This window comes from Asparagus officinalis, chromosome 3, assembly GCF_001876935.1.
Source record: "Asparagus officinalis chromosome 3, Aspof.V1, whole genome shotgun sequence".
NCBI classification, from domain to species: Eukaryota; Viridiplantae; Streptophyta; class Magnoliopsida; order Asparagales; family Asparagaceae; genus Asparagus; species Asparagus officinalis.
The window spans coordinates 2,817,071-2,830,565 of record NC_033796.1 but is presented as its reverse complement, the minus strand read 5'-3'; the positions used below and the strand labels follow the sequence as shown (position 1 = coordinate 2,830,565).

At 36.7% G+C, this 13,495-nt stretch overlaps 2 protein-coding genes across 2 annotated transcripts; one reads left to right on the top strand and one right to left on the bottom strand.

The window, feature by feature from the left end:
* Positions 559–4,387, top strand: LOC109832641. The gene is made up of 6 exons (XM_020400023.1): positions 559–753; positions 1,077–1,209; positions 1,309–1,412; positions 2,629–2,800; positions 2,871–3,011; positions 3,089–4,387. Exons 1-6 carry the CDS (start codon positions 704–706, stop codon positions 4,151–4,153), a joined length of 1,665 nt encoding a protein of 554 aa, XP_020255612.1. The 5' UTR covers positions 559–703; the 3' UTR covers positions 4,154–4,387.
* On the bottom strand, positions 4,839–12,231 carry LOC109832497 (CRS2-associated factor 1, mitochondrial-like). Its single transcript, XM_020399850.1, is given in 7 exon segments — positions 4,839–5,354; positions 7,357–7,484; positions 7,561–7,786; positions 9,001–9,128; positions 10,308–10,452; positions 10,455–10,843; positions 12,225–12,231. Coding segments are annotated over 7 exon segments (1,251 nt in total). The 3' UTR covers positions 4,839–5,126.

Below are 13,495 nucleotides of genomic sequence, written 5' to 3'. Positions count from 1 at the left end.
ATGTAATTAACTTTATAGTGATAGAAATGTCATAAGAAGTGACTGAGTTAGAAAATTCTGTATAGAAAATTATGGATTTAGAAACATAATTGTTTGAAACCCTGTCATCATTGGACGTCAAAATTATTACAACACTTACAACAGCTTTTTAAAGAGTTAACTGGATAATTCCTTAAGCTTATAACATCGGTCTTATAATAAACTACATCATAAGAAAAATTAGAACTTTTTGCGTATCGAAATACTTTTTGCCATCCAAAGTGTTGCGATGGTTTTTTTTTTTTTTTTTCTAATACGGTTCAGATTCACACGAGTGCTGCAATCAGCATGCATGCGATGGTTTTTTTTTTTTTTTTTCTAATACGGTTCAGATTCACACGAGTGCTGCAATCAGCATGCACGTTTTGCAATTTCACACGCCATGCATGAATCCAATTTAAATCTGCTCGGGTTCGGATCAGAAGTTACGGGTTTAAACCAAACTAACCCGACCCGATAACGAACCACCCTCGACTTCCAGGCGAAGGAAACGCTGACGTCATCCCTCTGGCTGTTTTTGGAGCAGGTACACCTCAATAACACGAAGCAGACGCGGACGCTTTTTATTCCCTCTCTACTCTCTCTCTCTCTCCTCAATAAATCTTGAATCGATCAGCTCTAAATCGAAGAAATCTCTCGCAGATTCTTTAGGGTTTGAGTGGCCATGTCGATGCTCGACTCTTTCTTCAACAAGGGCTTCAAAGGGGCAAAGTGGTATGTATCGAATCAGAGGCCTCACTTTTTTAAGTCTCTTGATTTGATCGTCAAGTTCCGATTTTGATGTATCGGTGGTGTTTTGTTGAGGAGCTTGATCAGTGGGTACTTGGTGTATTGTTCAATTGATGCTTAATTTGATAGAATTCCCCTCTTTTGTTGCTGTGACGGATGAAGATTCATACCTGTTTATAATTCTGGCTCATGGGTCGTCGGGGTTTTTTCGAATTAAATTAGAAATCTGTTAGTGGAAGATATTGGTTCTGTAGTAATTTATTTTGTTAATTTTTGGGTTTATTTATTTATTTTTATTTTTTTATCAGCAAAACTCTGTTGAAGCTGACAATTCCGAGGATAAAGTTGCTGCGGAATAAGAGGGAGGTTCAGCTGAAGCAGATGCGTAGAGATATTGCCAAGCTTCTCGAGAATGGACAGGAGGCAACAGCGCGAATTCGGGCATGTTTTTTTTAAGTTTTTTATTTTATTTAATGACTTGAATCATTGAACCAGTTAATGGAAGAAATCAGGAGATAATTGAGTTCTTCTTACTTTTAGGTTGAGCATATTATTCGCGAGGAAAACATGATGGCAGCCCAGGAGATAATTGAGTTGTTTTGTGAACTCATCGCTGTCCGTCTTCCGATAATTGAAACACAGAGGTATGCTATCATTGTCTTGAGTTATTTTATGCTACTTCTTTATAATTGTTATCATGGTTTATAATGTGATATCTGCTTTTGTGTTGTTAATGTGGTTAAAGTGTCATTTAGACCAATGTTACTGCACACTGCTCCTTGGTTGGTCAATGTAGTGGTATTGTTATGCATACATTTGACCTTCAAATTTCAGCAAATATGAGCAGGCTTCAGCTTTTTTATGTCTAGCTCACACACCTTCCTGGTATTTTTGAAGTTATGACATATATATAAAGATTCCAGGATTCTTAATGCAACAATTTGTGGTTCTCAAATTCACAGAAATATAACAAAACAGAAGCAAAATCTGTCGAGGATTGAATTAGATTCTCATTCCTCCAATTTTGGTAGAAAGAAGATTTTGTAGTTATTGAGGTTTCCTTTGTCAAATAGGTTTCTTAATAGGAAGTCTTTGCTGTTGACAAGTTGGCCTATGGGTTAGAACCCAAGATGGAAGGAGGCTGCTGATGGTGAATAGTTATTGGAATACATTTTCTAGTCGTAGTTTTTCCTCTCATTTTTGAACTTCAATTTCATAGAAACTAAAAAATATTATCCTTTTTGACATTTGACAATGATGAATTGTTTGTTATAATAGAGTATTATTGTTAATCTAACTCGATTTGCCATCCAGAAGGAAGGAGATTAAGGTGTTGGAAATAAAGCAGGGATAGGAGTCAGAATATCTATTAAATGTTCTTCTATGTCGAGTTTATTCTACTGAAGAGTTGTCTTTACAGCTAATTATCAAAGGCTTCTACATCTAGAATGATCTTATGCAGGTTGCGAGTTTTATTATTGCTATTCTGTTTTTTGTAATGATTTTCTGCTTTATCATTGACATGAGCCTACTTAATACCATATTATCTAGTACCTAAATCAATCTTGTTGGACTGTTATGTAGTTTTTTAGCATGATATTTTTTTTCTCAAATTGGTTAAGCCTGATAACATGGATGAAGAGTTGGCGAGACTGCTTTGCTTAATCATTCTTCTACTTGATTTATACCTTATGCAACGCTTCAAAGCATGCATAACCAACTTCTTCTCTAGAATATGTGTTCTGGCTTCTTCTGGCAGCAACTTAATTCTTGGATTTTTGAATGTGTAGTTTGTACCTGTAGTTCAGTTTTTTTACAGATGTTTCTTACATTGAAATGACATACTTAAGAATTGTTCAGGGAATGCCCTTTAGACCTTAAAGAAGCAATCTCCAGCATATGTTTTGCAGCACCGAGATGCTCGGACTTACCAGAACTGCAGCAGGTTCAGATGTTATTCGCAGCCAAATACGGGAGGGAATTTGTTGCAGCTGCCTCTGAACTAATGCCAGATTGTGGAGTTAATCGACAGGTAAATACCAAACTAAATTATTATTTTCTTCCTTAAGTTTTATATGCACTGAAACCAATTGTCCTTGCAGGTAATCGAATTGCTTTCGGTTCGTGCTCCTTCTGTGGAAGCAAAATTGAAGCTTCTAAAGGAAATTGCTGAGGAGCATGAAGTTGACTGGGATCCAGCTGCCTCTGAAACCGAGTTTCTCAAGCCTCATGAAGATTTGTTGGTAAGAATAACTTGACAACTTTATATAAATTTTGATTGTGTTGTTCACCAATCTACTTGCTGCTTTGGTATCATCAGAATGGGCCAAACCACATCATCAGTGGCTCGACATCGCCTCTCCCTAAAGAACAGCAGGACGACTCTATCACCTCTGAGCACACAGCAGAGCATCACGAAGAAGCTGATTCAGATGATGCAGGCTTCGATGCGTTAGATTTTCCAGAAGTTCCGAAAGCTTCAGTCCAATCAACTTCAGATAACCCATCTGCTCCCGAAATCAAATTTTCAACAGTTAAGGATTATGTCCCACATCCCTTTGATACTGATCTTGAGCTCGACAAATCCGAAGCTTCCAAAAATATTGAAGCTGATGTGAAAACTTCTGAAATATCAACCTCTATGAGGGAAAATAAACAGTTTCAATATGTACCTTTTGTGGCTTCTCCTCCTCCTCCGCCTTTTTCATTGCCTTCAGAGCAAAGTGATCCAACTCTGGTCATTTCTCGTGACCCAAGTCCAAAATATGTTGCTGCCCCTCCTCCCCCTCCTTTCTTATTGCCTTCAGAGCAAAGTGATCAAACTCCATTTACAGTTCCTCCTCCCCCTTCTCCTTTCTCGTTGCCTTCAGAACAAAGTGATCCAACTCAATTTACAGTTCCTTCGTCTTCAAAGCAAAGAGGTTCAACTCCATTCAAAACCGAAGCCAACATAGACTTGCAGGATGTTCTGGCAGCAGCACAAGCTGCTGCAGAGAGTGCTGACCGAGCTGCTTCTGCTGCTCGTGCAGCAGCAAGTCTTGCTCAAGTTCGAATCTCAGAACTCATCACAAAGAAAAATGAAGGAAGAAATGATGATGGTAATGAAAAAAATGTATCAGTTCAGGATTCTGATACGAAGGAATTTCATGGGAAGCCGACATTTGATCAGCAGAACTCATTTGAATATACAGAGCCCGTTCAGGGGTTGGGATCGCCGACACAATCATCAGATGATGTGCACAAGATTGGGGATGCTTCACTTCATCAGCCTCAACGATCTTTTTCAATAGAAGAAGATCCATATTTCTCCTATCCCAACTTGTTCAATAGACAAGCTTCTGGCCTTGAGCCAGATTCTCATTCAAAATCAGGCCATGAGTTTTGAGTGTGCTATTTTCAAAACTTGAGTTTAATTTCTTGCGAGCAGTGGTGATTTACATGGGCAAGCTTTCTTGTTGCCTTCAGGGTATAGTAGAATTTAGTTGGTGATTGTGCACCTATGAGAAATTAGAGAGTAGATTTCTTGATAATTTGTGATCTGGGTTTGTATAATTCAACAGTTATGTGGCAAATATCTTCGTAATAAAAATGTTCCCTCAGCAAGTATCTTTCTGCTTCATCGTGTTTTTTATGAGATTCAAACCGTGCTTTGGCTTGCTTGTGACAAGTCTTTACAGACAGGTGATAGCCTGAGAGGCCTTAAGTAAATTTATGTTTTCATTTCATAAAATTGATTTGCATTTAATAGTAATGTTCTAAATTTTATTAAATAAAACTTAATCTTGCAAAGAAACATTACGCTCAATGCTCAACGGAAATATATGTGAAATGCTCTGGCAATCGGGTGCTCACAAATTGCCATGATGACGTATAAATAGGTACCGCACTGATAAAGAGGGTGAGGATTTTATCAGACCAAAAGGGAACAAAAGGGTTGGTCTACACCATTCACAGATAGATGAGAGGGCTAGTTTGGAAATTACAGCTCCGCTATTTATGGTGTAGATCACCTCACTGCTATAGGAATAATCTTAATAGGATTCAAACAGTGATAAAGAGACATAAAAGTCTACAAATTTCCACAATTATGCCTAAGTTTTCACAATAACTTAAAAGAAAATACAAGGAGTAAATTTAGTTGCTAAAAACAGTGATTTTAAGTAAGTATAAAACCTGCACCTACAGTTCATACATAACAATGTCACCCGAAGCTGTAAATATAAACACAGATGCCCCTGACTCGGGAGGGCATTTGCTAACAAATCATCTTAAACCTTCATAAAAACTCCTCTCATCTAGTAGCTGTTGCATAACTAAATAGACCAATGTGCTCTTAAATCGTAATCTTCCGTGGGTATTTACACGATTAATTCAGGAATGCTAGTGTCTGAAACAACTGACTGGTCATCTGAGCCTTCATTTAAAATATCAGTATCGCTTTTCTCCATGGTACTATCTTCAGAATTAGCTACAACTGTGAAGAAAGTTTGTGCATCAGATTTGGGACTCGTACTACAATAGTCTTTTCCCCTCCACATTACAATTTGCTCCTTGTCGAAGGTCACAAGCACACAAGGGACTAGATCCTGCACCGAAAACCCAAATGAAACCCTTTAAAAAGATTTTTATCCACAACTTCAAAAAAAAAAAGATGACACTGTAACAAACTGCTACCTCATTATCAAAGCATGAAATTTGAGCAAGAAAAAAAAAGATGACATTGTAAGAAACTGATTTATCAATTTCAACCAATCTTTTTCTTATTGTAAACTATTACAGCAAAGTTATTGGCAATGAGGATGAAAAAAGATGTCATAGGCATTGTCTGTTGCTGTATTACTGGAAATGAGGAGCTTTGCATTTCATGCTATAGAAAAGAGCAGAAGTGTGAACCGATAAATATATTGTTAGGGTGTATTTCCAGGTGTACAATCCTGCATATTGTGAGAAATGATATGCATATTGATAATTCATGGAAATGCAATCCTTTCTGTAATTTGATTGCCTTGAGAAAAACTAATAGAGCAAGACCTTTCTGGAAATGGCCTGCAGGCAGTGGATTTTTTTCAAAGAGCAAGTGACAGCACCAATACAACCCCCCCCACCCGGCACCCCCCACCCCACCCCCGCGCGCAAAAAAAAAAGAAAAAGAAAAAAAAAACCACACCCAAAAAAAAACAAGTTTCCCATATTTTCAACAGATCTTTGTTTTCATGTCTCAGGAAAGGAAAACAACCAACTGCAGAAACCCTCAAGAGAACCCAGTGAAGGCTTCTTGTGCAAATTGTATTTAGTGGATGATTAACCTGAAACCTCAGTGGTTCTCGCCGGTGACAAAATATACTTCATCAAACTTTTAGGTGGCTACTAACCATTACCCTAACATAAAACCTGAGCCCTAACTTGACATCGCTGAACAGATCTTGATCTAACCTTAACCAAACCCAACTTAGGCCTTTATATTAACTGAGCTCAAGCTTCAAGCCTTAAAACACCTTTATTGTCTAAAATTAAATACTGAAGTCACCATTTCTTTTGTATGCCCTACATGAAAGTGCCAACTTGCTAGTTAATTCACATATACCACGATGGAAGCCGCGGACATAGTTAATTCACATATACCACGATGGAAGCCGCGGACCTACCTACCTTTATTTTCTGGACCTCCCTGGGTCCCTACCTCCCTTTAAAATAAGAATCAAACGTTTATGCCATTAAAGAATGAATTAAGCCACAACAATCACTTCCTTTTCCCATCATAAGTCCCTTCAGACATAACTCTGATATAGAAATCAGGTGCTCATACTGGCCCCAGTACCATAGTGCATGACTTTGCAGTTCATCCCCACCTGACAACTTACTTTCCGTTGGTCATTACACGGTGGGGGCATAAAGCGAATGGTTAGTCATGCCTTTGCCATAAACTTCATAAAGATCAATATCTTTCATCAGTTGTTGAATCAGTGCCCATGTCAAACCATCATTGGCTGCTGATATTAACAATATCTTTTGACATCAGTTATTGAATCAGTGCCCATGTCAACCATCATTGGCTGCTGATATTAACACAAACTAGTATATGAAAAGATCAAAGGAATCATGTCAATCATTCCATAGCAATATGTAAACTAAAACTGAAATCTTTGTAGAAAAAACAACTACAGCAACTGATCCCAACAAACACAGAGCAGAATAGAACTTGGTGATCCAATAATGAGTTTTTGGTGGTATAATTTACATCCTTTAACAGAAAATAAGCATAAATGTCTAAAGAAGAAATCTGATTTCAGGAAAAAGTACATGTCATACATGCATGCTTATTAACACTTTAAAAGAGCCTGATAATGAAATAGAATCATAACATGTAACAGATTTTGTATAAGTTGGTGGTAACATTTCTACCCTAGATTTTCACGGGCTAAGAAACAAAACATGGATAACCAAATATAAAAAAATTGAATATTAAAAAATATTGCAAGTGTCATGAAAGAATATTAAAGAAAGTTACAATTATAGTTATCAGTTTCTTCAATTTTGCAAGTGTTATGAAAGAATATTCAAAAATGAATTCTACCAAATAATACTTACCCTGAGTTTAACCCCTATTTTCTTGTAGTCACTTCTAGGAAGCCCCTTGCAGTCTATTCTAACCAATTCATCAACCAGAAAAGCATCCCGGACCATTGGTACAAGACTGGCATAGTATCCATTCTTTGCTGCATAAACAATACCAAAGGAGAGATCAACCACATAGCTTTAGTACTAAAAGCAGCATAATAGAAAGGATTTTACCTAGCTTTATCAAAGCAGGAACAGCAAGGCCTCGCTTCCTCATGTCCTTTGTTTCCTCAATAGTAAGGCCATCTATCGTCGTTTTAATCAGCTTCGGATATACTGGCTCATGAGGCTTCCATAACATTAATGGAATTACAGGCCTCTTCTTGGGATTATAGTGCCTTCCTCTGTACAATATTATCTGACCCCCATGTCGATGGATAACTAGACCACCAGTCTTTTCCTGACAACATATACATCAAATGTCTCCAATGGTTCCTTTTGGAAGAAATAGGAGTTAGGAAACACAAACTATCCAAAACTTATATAATAAAATCAATATGCTGTTTTTATGTATTTCTATAATCATAACTCATGTTGGAACTTCAAATATGCTATGTATTCCTATAAATTTCACAACGATCATGCCAACTGCCATATATGGCTCTTTGGTCCAGAGAAAATTACAATCACAGTCAAAATTATAATTGTAGTTACAGCTTCCATATATGTAGTTACATCTTCCATATATGGCTCTTCGGTTCCAAAAAAAATTACAAGCAATTAAAGTTATAATATGTAAAAGGTAAATGCAGTTACAGTCTCAACTCTTTGTTTTGTTGAAAGTGCAGTCTTTTTAGAAAAGTGACTTGCAGTCAATTTAGTTGCAAGTTATTTAAATACAAAATCTCCTTTAGTCCTATTACAACTTTTGTTGCAAAAACAATGCACTTGCAGCCAAACAAACAGCTATAACTGCTTTTTACAAATTGCATGTACAATTGCAGTGGCAAGTTTCTGCATATCAAGCAACCCCACAATGACTAATTCAAATAAATTTCATAAAATCTGCCTAGATGAAAATCACTGCATCAAGAAATCAGTCTGTAAAGAGTTGTCAAATAGCAAGGGGAAATATGCAAGATGGTGGATGGTTGCTCCCTTCTTGCTACTTGTGTGAATGGGTTATGTGAAACTCCAACAGCACAACCTGGCAACAACCTAGTCTACGAGACCTTAAAAGGTTTATATAGGGATCTAGGTTTGATCATTGTATAATACAGATGTATTAAGGAGACAACTGTTCTAAGGAGATAACTGTCCTCTCCTAATAGATGGGTATTGTTCGTATTTCGTTACTTGTTCTACCTTCGTAATTCTTTTGAAACAGTCCCAGGAAACTAAAATTTTCACTACAAAAATAAAATACATGGCATGTTCTTATACTAAAAGTTATCAGACGGGTTTAATAGGCAAAAGCAAATTAGTGAAAATTAAAGGGATTTCAGATAACCATAGATAGATTGTCCTTTCTTTAGTCAGAATATGCAATAAAGCATAAAAAAATACTGATTTCAGCAACAGCCTAGCTTAGCTCCGTTATCCATACACAACCCCCAAATCAAGAAGTATGCAGAAACATCAAAACCTTGATAGGGATTACAGAAGAAGAAATACCTCAAGCTGGGTGCATACATTTTTCATATCAACAGTGGGCACACCAAGACACTTTATCCTAACAGCCTCTGCATTCTTCCAGCTATTGTGAATATCATTCAACATGTTGTGGGTTAATCCATCTCTTCCTGCATGATTATTGTGGTTGCTGACTCAATAGGGATTACTGAAAAGGAAACCATGAACAGAAAAGAAAATAAAGTTTAAGGAGGCAGGATTAGTATCAGCTTCACTTTTGAATAGACTAGTGAAGACGAATACACGAGATATATCACTGTAAACTTAATAACCTGTGTGTCAGAGATTTCTTTAAACATATGATACTCTATATCTCTAATATTCATTGGCACATAAGAGAAGAGAATCTGGAAATACGAGGCATTCTAAGAGAAGGAAAGTCTCATGTTCCCTCCCATCTCTTGTGGCAAAAAATTATTCCTTTCTAGTATTTGGGCCCAACCCAAGTGTAACCTGATAGGAAATGTGCTGGTTCTTTTTGTATCTTTTTTATGTAAAAACCATAGAAAGGCTGAAGCAAATTGAATATGGAACAGCAATAATTGACTTGTTTGCTCAAGGTTTTTTCTATTTGTTCTCTCCTTATCTATCTGCTTTATTTTTGTCTCTAAATCTTCCCTCTTACACTTTCTTTATCCCGTTTTATGTCAGTAAAAATTTCAGCAAAAAATTAATGATTAGCGTCCAATAGCCTCCATTCCCTAGAAATTTATAGATAAGTTTGATGACCTAATTTAGCACCATGTCATCTCTAAAACACATTTATAGTTCACGTTATCTATATAAATAACCTTAAAACCTCATTCACACTGCTAAATTATCTATATAAACAACCAAACTTTGACCCAAATTGACCTGCTGCTTGGTCCGATTCTTCTGAAACTTATCTAAAGTTTCTCGAACACCAAAATTTACAACATCCAAAGAGAGAGGCATATCCACAATGCAAATACCCAATCTAACGAAACCCAACAACTATAAAAACGATCAGATAGCATTCGAGGTTTAGATATGAAGCACGCCCAAATGCCCAATTCTTAGTTTTTAATTATCCGCCAACTAACAGTATAAAATATTGGTTATCAAGGCCACTTCATACATGTATAACTCAATCAGGTGCCTCTGTAAGCTAATCCTCTCTACTTTACTTCAACATTCTTACAAAAGTCAAATTTCACAATGCGTTAATATGACTCACACAAATAATCCGAATTAAAACAAAAATAACAACTTCTACTAAATGTTCTTCACTAAATCAGACTAAATTGAATCAAAGACCAAAACTTTACCCAAATTAACCTGCCGCTTGGTCCGATGCTTCTGACACTTATCAATCAACATCGCCCTCTCCGCCTGAGTCAGCGGCTCTCCGAGCACCTTCTCCCTCGCCGCCCTCCACCTCTCCTCCGCCGCCTCCTTCGCGGGCCCCACCTCACCACAGACCTCACCGTAGGGTCCACCGCGGGGGCAGCAAACCCCGTCCATGACCGATCAACTCTCCCGGGACCAAATGGGGAGTACTTGGGCTCGCGGAGCCCGATGGGCTTCACATTGGAGCTGCTCTCGGTGTAGCTGAAGCGGAAGTCGAAGGGGAGGTCGGAGCGGAGGGGGCTCTGACCGGAGCGGTCGAGGGATGAAGGGGGCTTGTAAGGGGGTTTCTTGGGTTTCTTCTTCGTTTGATTTGGGGGGTTAGGTTGGGGAGAGAGAGGGGGGAGACGATGACGGTCGGAGATGAAAGCGGCGAGAGGAGAGTTTAGGGAGGTTGTTTTGGCGAGTTGGGGGAATTTGAGACGGGGAGGGAAACGGAGGGACGTGGTAGGTGGCTCTTGAAGGGGTACAGGTCACGATTCCAATTATGAGAATTACAAAAAAACATTAATCTAGGGCGTGTTAACCCACTAAGAATCAAACAACTAAGAATATCTACATAACCCCAAAAAAATAACAACATAAATCAGAGTAATTCAGCGGATGAGAGACATATTAATTTTCCAATTAACATTATATCATATAAAAAATAACCAAAATAAGTATATTTAGTTGTAGAAGAAATAACCATACTGGTAATTCGGCATTATTTTTTATATGAAACCCATAATGTACAATAAGAAATAAAAAATTAAATACCATATTGAAAAAATTATCCTACTGAAAATGTAATTTCACAATTTAGCCTATTTCAAAGATTTGAAGAACTAATTCAATGTATTAGGCCTCAGAACTAATATAAAATCCTTTTCATGAGGTAGAATTTTTTATTAGGACTTGTCAACAAATCATCAAAAACTAGGACTCTAACTCTCTATTTATCAGTCAGTTTTATCTCCAACATCGACTTTGACCAATAAAATAAAAATATTATCGTTAAAATATTTATTTTCAAAAAAATAACTTTTCGTTTAGGTAAATTAATTAATTTATAATTTTATAATAGTACTAATACATATTAAATGGCTTGAGATGAAAGAGAAATAGAGAAAAAGTTGTTACTAATTGCATTTTAACAATGATATTAGTAGTTGTCTTCAGTATAAAGAGTTTATTTTTCATCGGAATTCATGATGCTATTAGCTCTGTATTATATGGGTAGTCTTTTTTAGGGTAATCATCATGAAACTCCTTTCAAGTTTAATCATTTATTATGAAACCCCCTACCGCTATTTTTTGATTGCCAAATCCTCACCCCTTGAGAAAAAAGCAGTTAATAGTCATTTAGACTTTTTTTTAACTATTCCACAAATACCCTACTCTTCTTCCTCCCAGCCTAATTTCTCGTACTCTCATTTCATTTTAGGCAAGTAACTTCTTCTCTTCATACTTTCTGAACGTGGTTCTTCTCTGAAACATAGCTCTCCTAACCAACATAATCATTTCTTCACAAGACAAAACATAATGAGAAATTGAGAATTACATTAAATAGATACTAAATTAGAAAGTTTTAAGAGAGTACTTCTACCTTCAATTGATTTTCTCTTTAGTGACAATTGAGATTAATTGCATTGGATTTGATGTTGAAGAGAAAGAGGGGTTTTTTAATAATTTGAGGAAGAAGAGCTGTGTTATTATTGAGGGGTATTAGAGGTAGAATATCAGTCACATGCTACTTTTGATGGATTTTTACATGATAGGATGTTTTGTAAAAAAAAGAAAAATACAAGAAGTTTCATAATAAATAGCCAATCTAAAGAGTGTTTCATAATAATTACCCTCCATTATTAGTCAGAATGACAACAACAAAGCTTGTATATATTTTTGTTTTTTTGTTTCTTTTTGGTGGGTATGAATTCTATTTTAATTTTTCCGACTCTAACGTAGGACATGTCCTTTGTGCTAATTTTACAGAATCATTAGTAATAACTTTTAGAGAATGGTTTTTAAGCTATAAACTAATTATAATTTTATTTATATTGGAATGATACATTTTTTGATGCCTGGCATACATGTTTAAACCATCTCAATCAATTCAATCTCATTTTTATTTATAAATGGAGAAACATAAAATCTCCAAACATACCATCGGTTTCCTACTCTATTTCCTAACTTACATCCACGGGACTAGCACCACATTCTTATTCTTGCCACATTTTTTTCCAGTGCATACAATGAGTACAAATTAATAATTTTCAGAAGAACAAGCAAAACAAAGACTATGGCTAATTGCATATTAGTTCCTTAGATTATCCATAATTGTAAATTAGTTCCTCAAATCTCAGTATTTGCTCGTTGGTCCCTCAAATCTATATTCCTCTTACAGTTTCTCCCCTCAGGTTTAGTAATGTGAGTTTTTAGAATAGAGTAATATTCCATCATTTTTAACGGAATGTGAGGGTTTACGCGTTACACCCTCATCCAAACTCACAAACATATTTCTCAGCGGGTTTAAAACTACAACCCAATTATCCTAAAACTCAAACCCAAAAAGTTATTCTTCCCCAACGGTCAAAGGCATCCCAAGCCCATTTCAAAGGTCTTTTCTTTGTAATATTCCATCTAAACCATGTTTAGATAAATTCCCTCTAGACCTCTAAATATATATGCTAGAGGGTGTATTTTTGCAACTGCAGATGTTAGGTTGAGGGCTAACCTAAGCATGGTTAGAGAAAATAACAAAAAAGCTAACAGAGGGACCAAATTGCAATAAAAAATACAGATTTGAGGGACTAATAAGAGAACACCGAGATTCGAGAGACCAAGTATGAATGATTTAAAGGACTAATGTGTAATTTGTAATTAACCCTTTACACCAGCGTTGAGTTGACGCTAAAATAATATACGCTTAAAAATGTACAGGATGCGAAAAGCGTAGAATATTTCTTGAGTAGTCTCTCTGTAGAGTCGGAACGGTCCAAAAGGCCCAGGAAAGCTGTGGCCATGAGCAAACCCACATTGGACTTATCGGCCCCAAATCAGACATCATCCAATTACAAAGCCCCGCAACCGTAATCTCTCATCCCGCCTCGGTCCACGTGGCCCAACT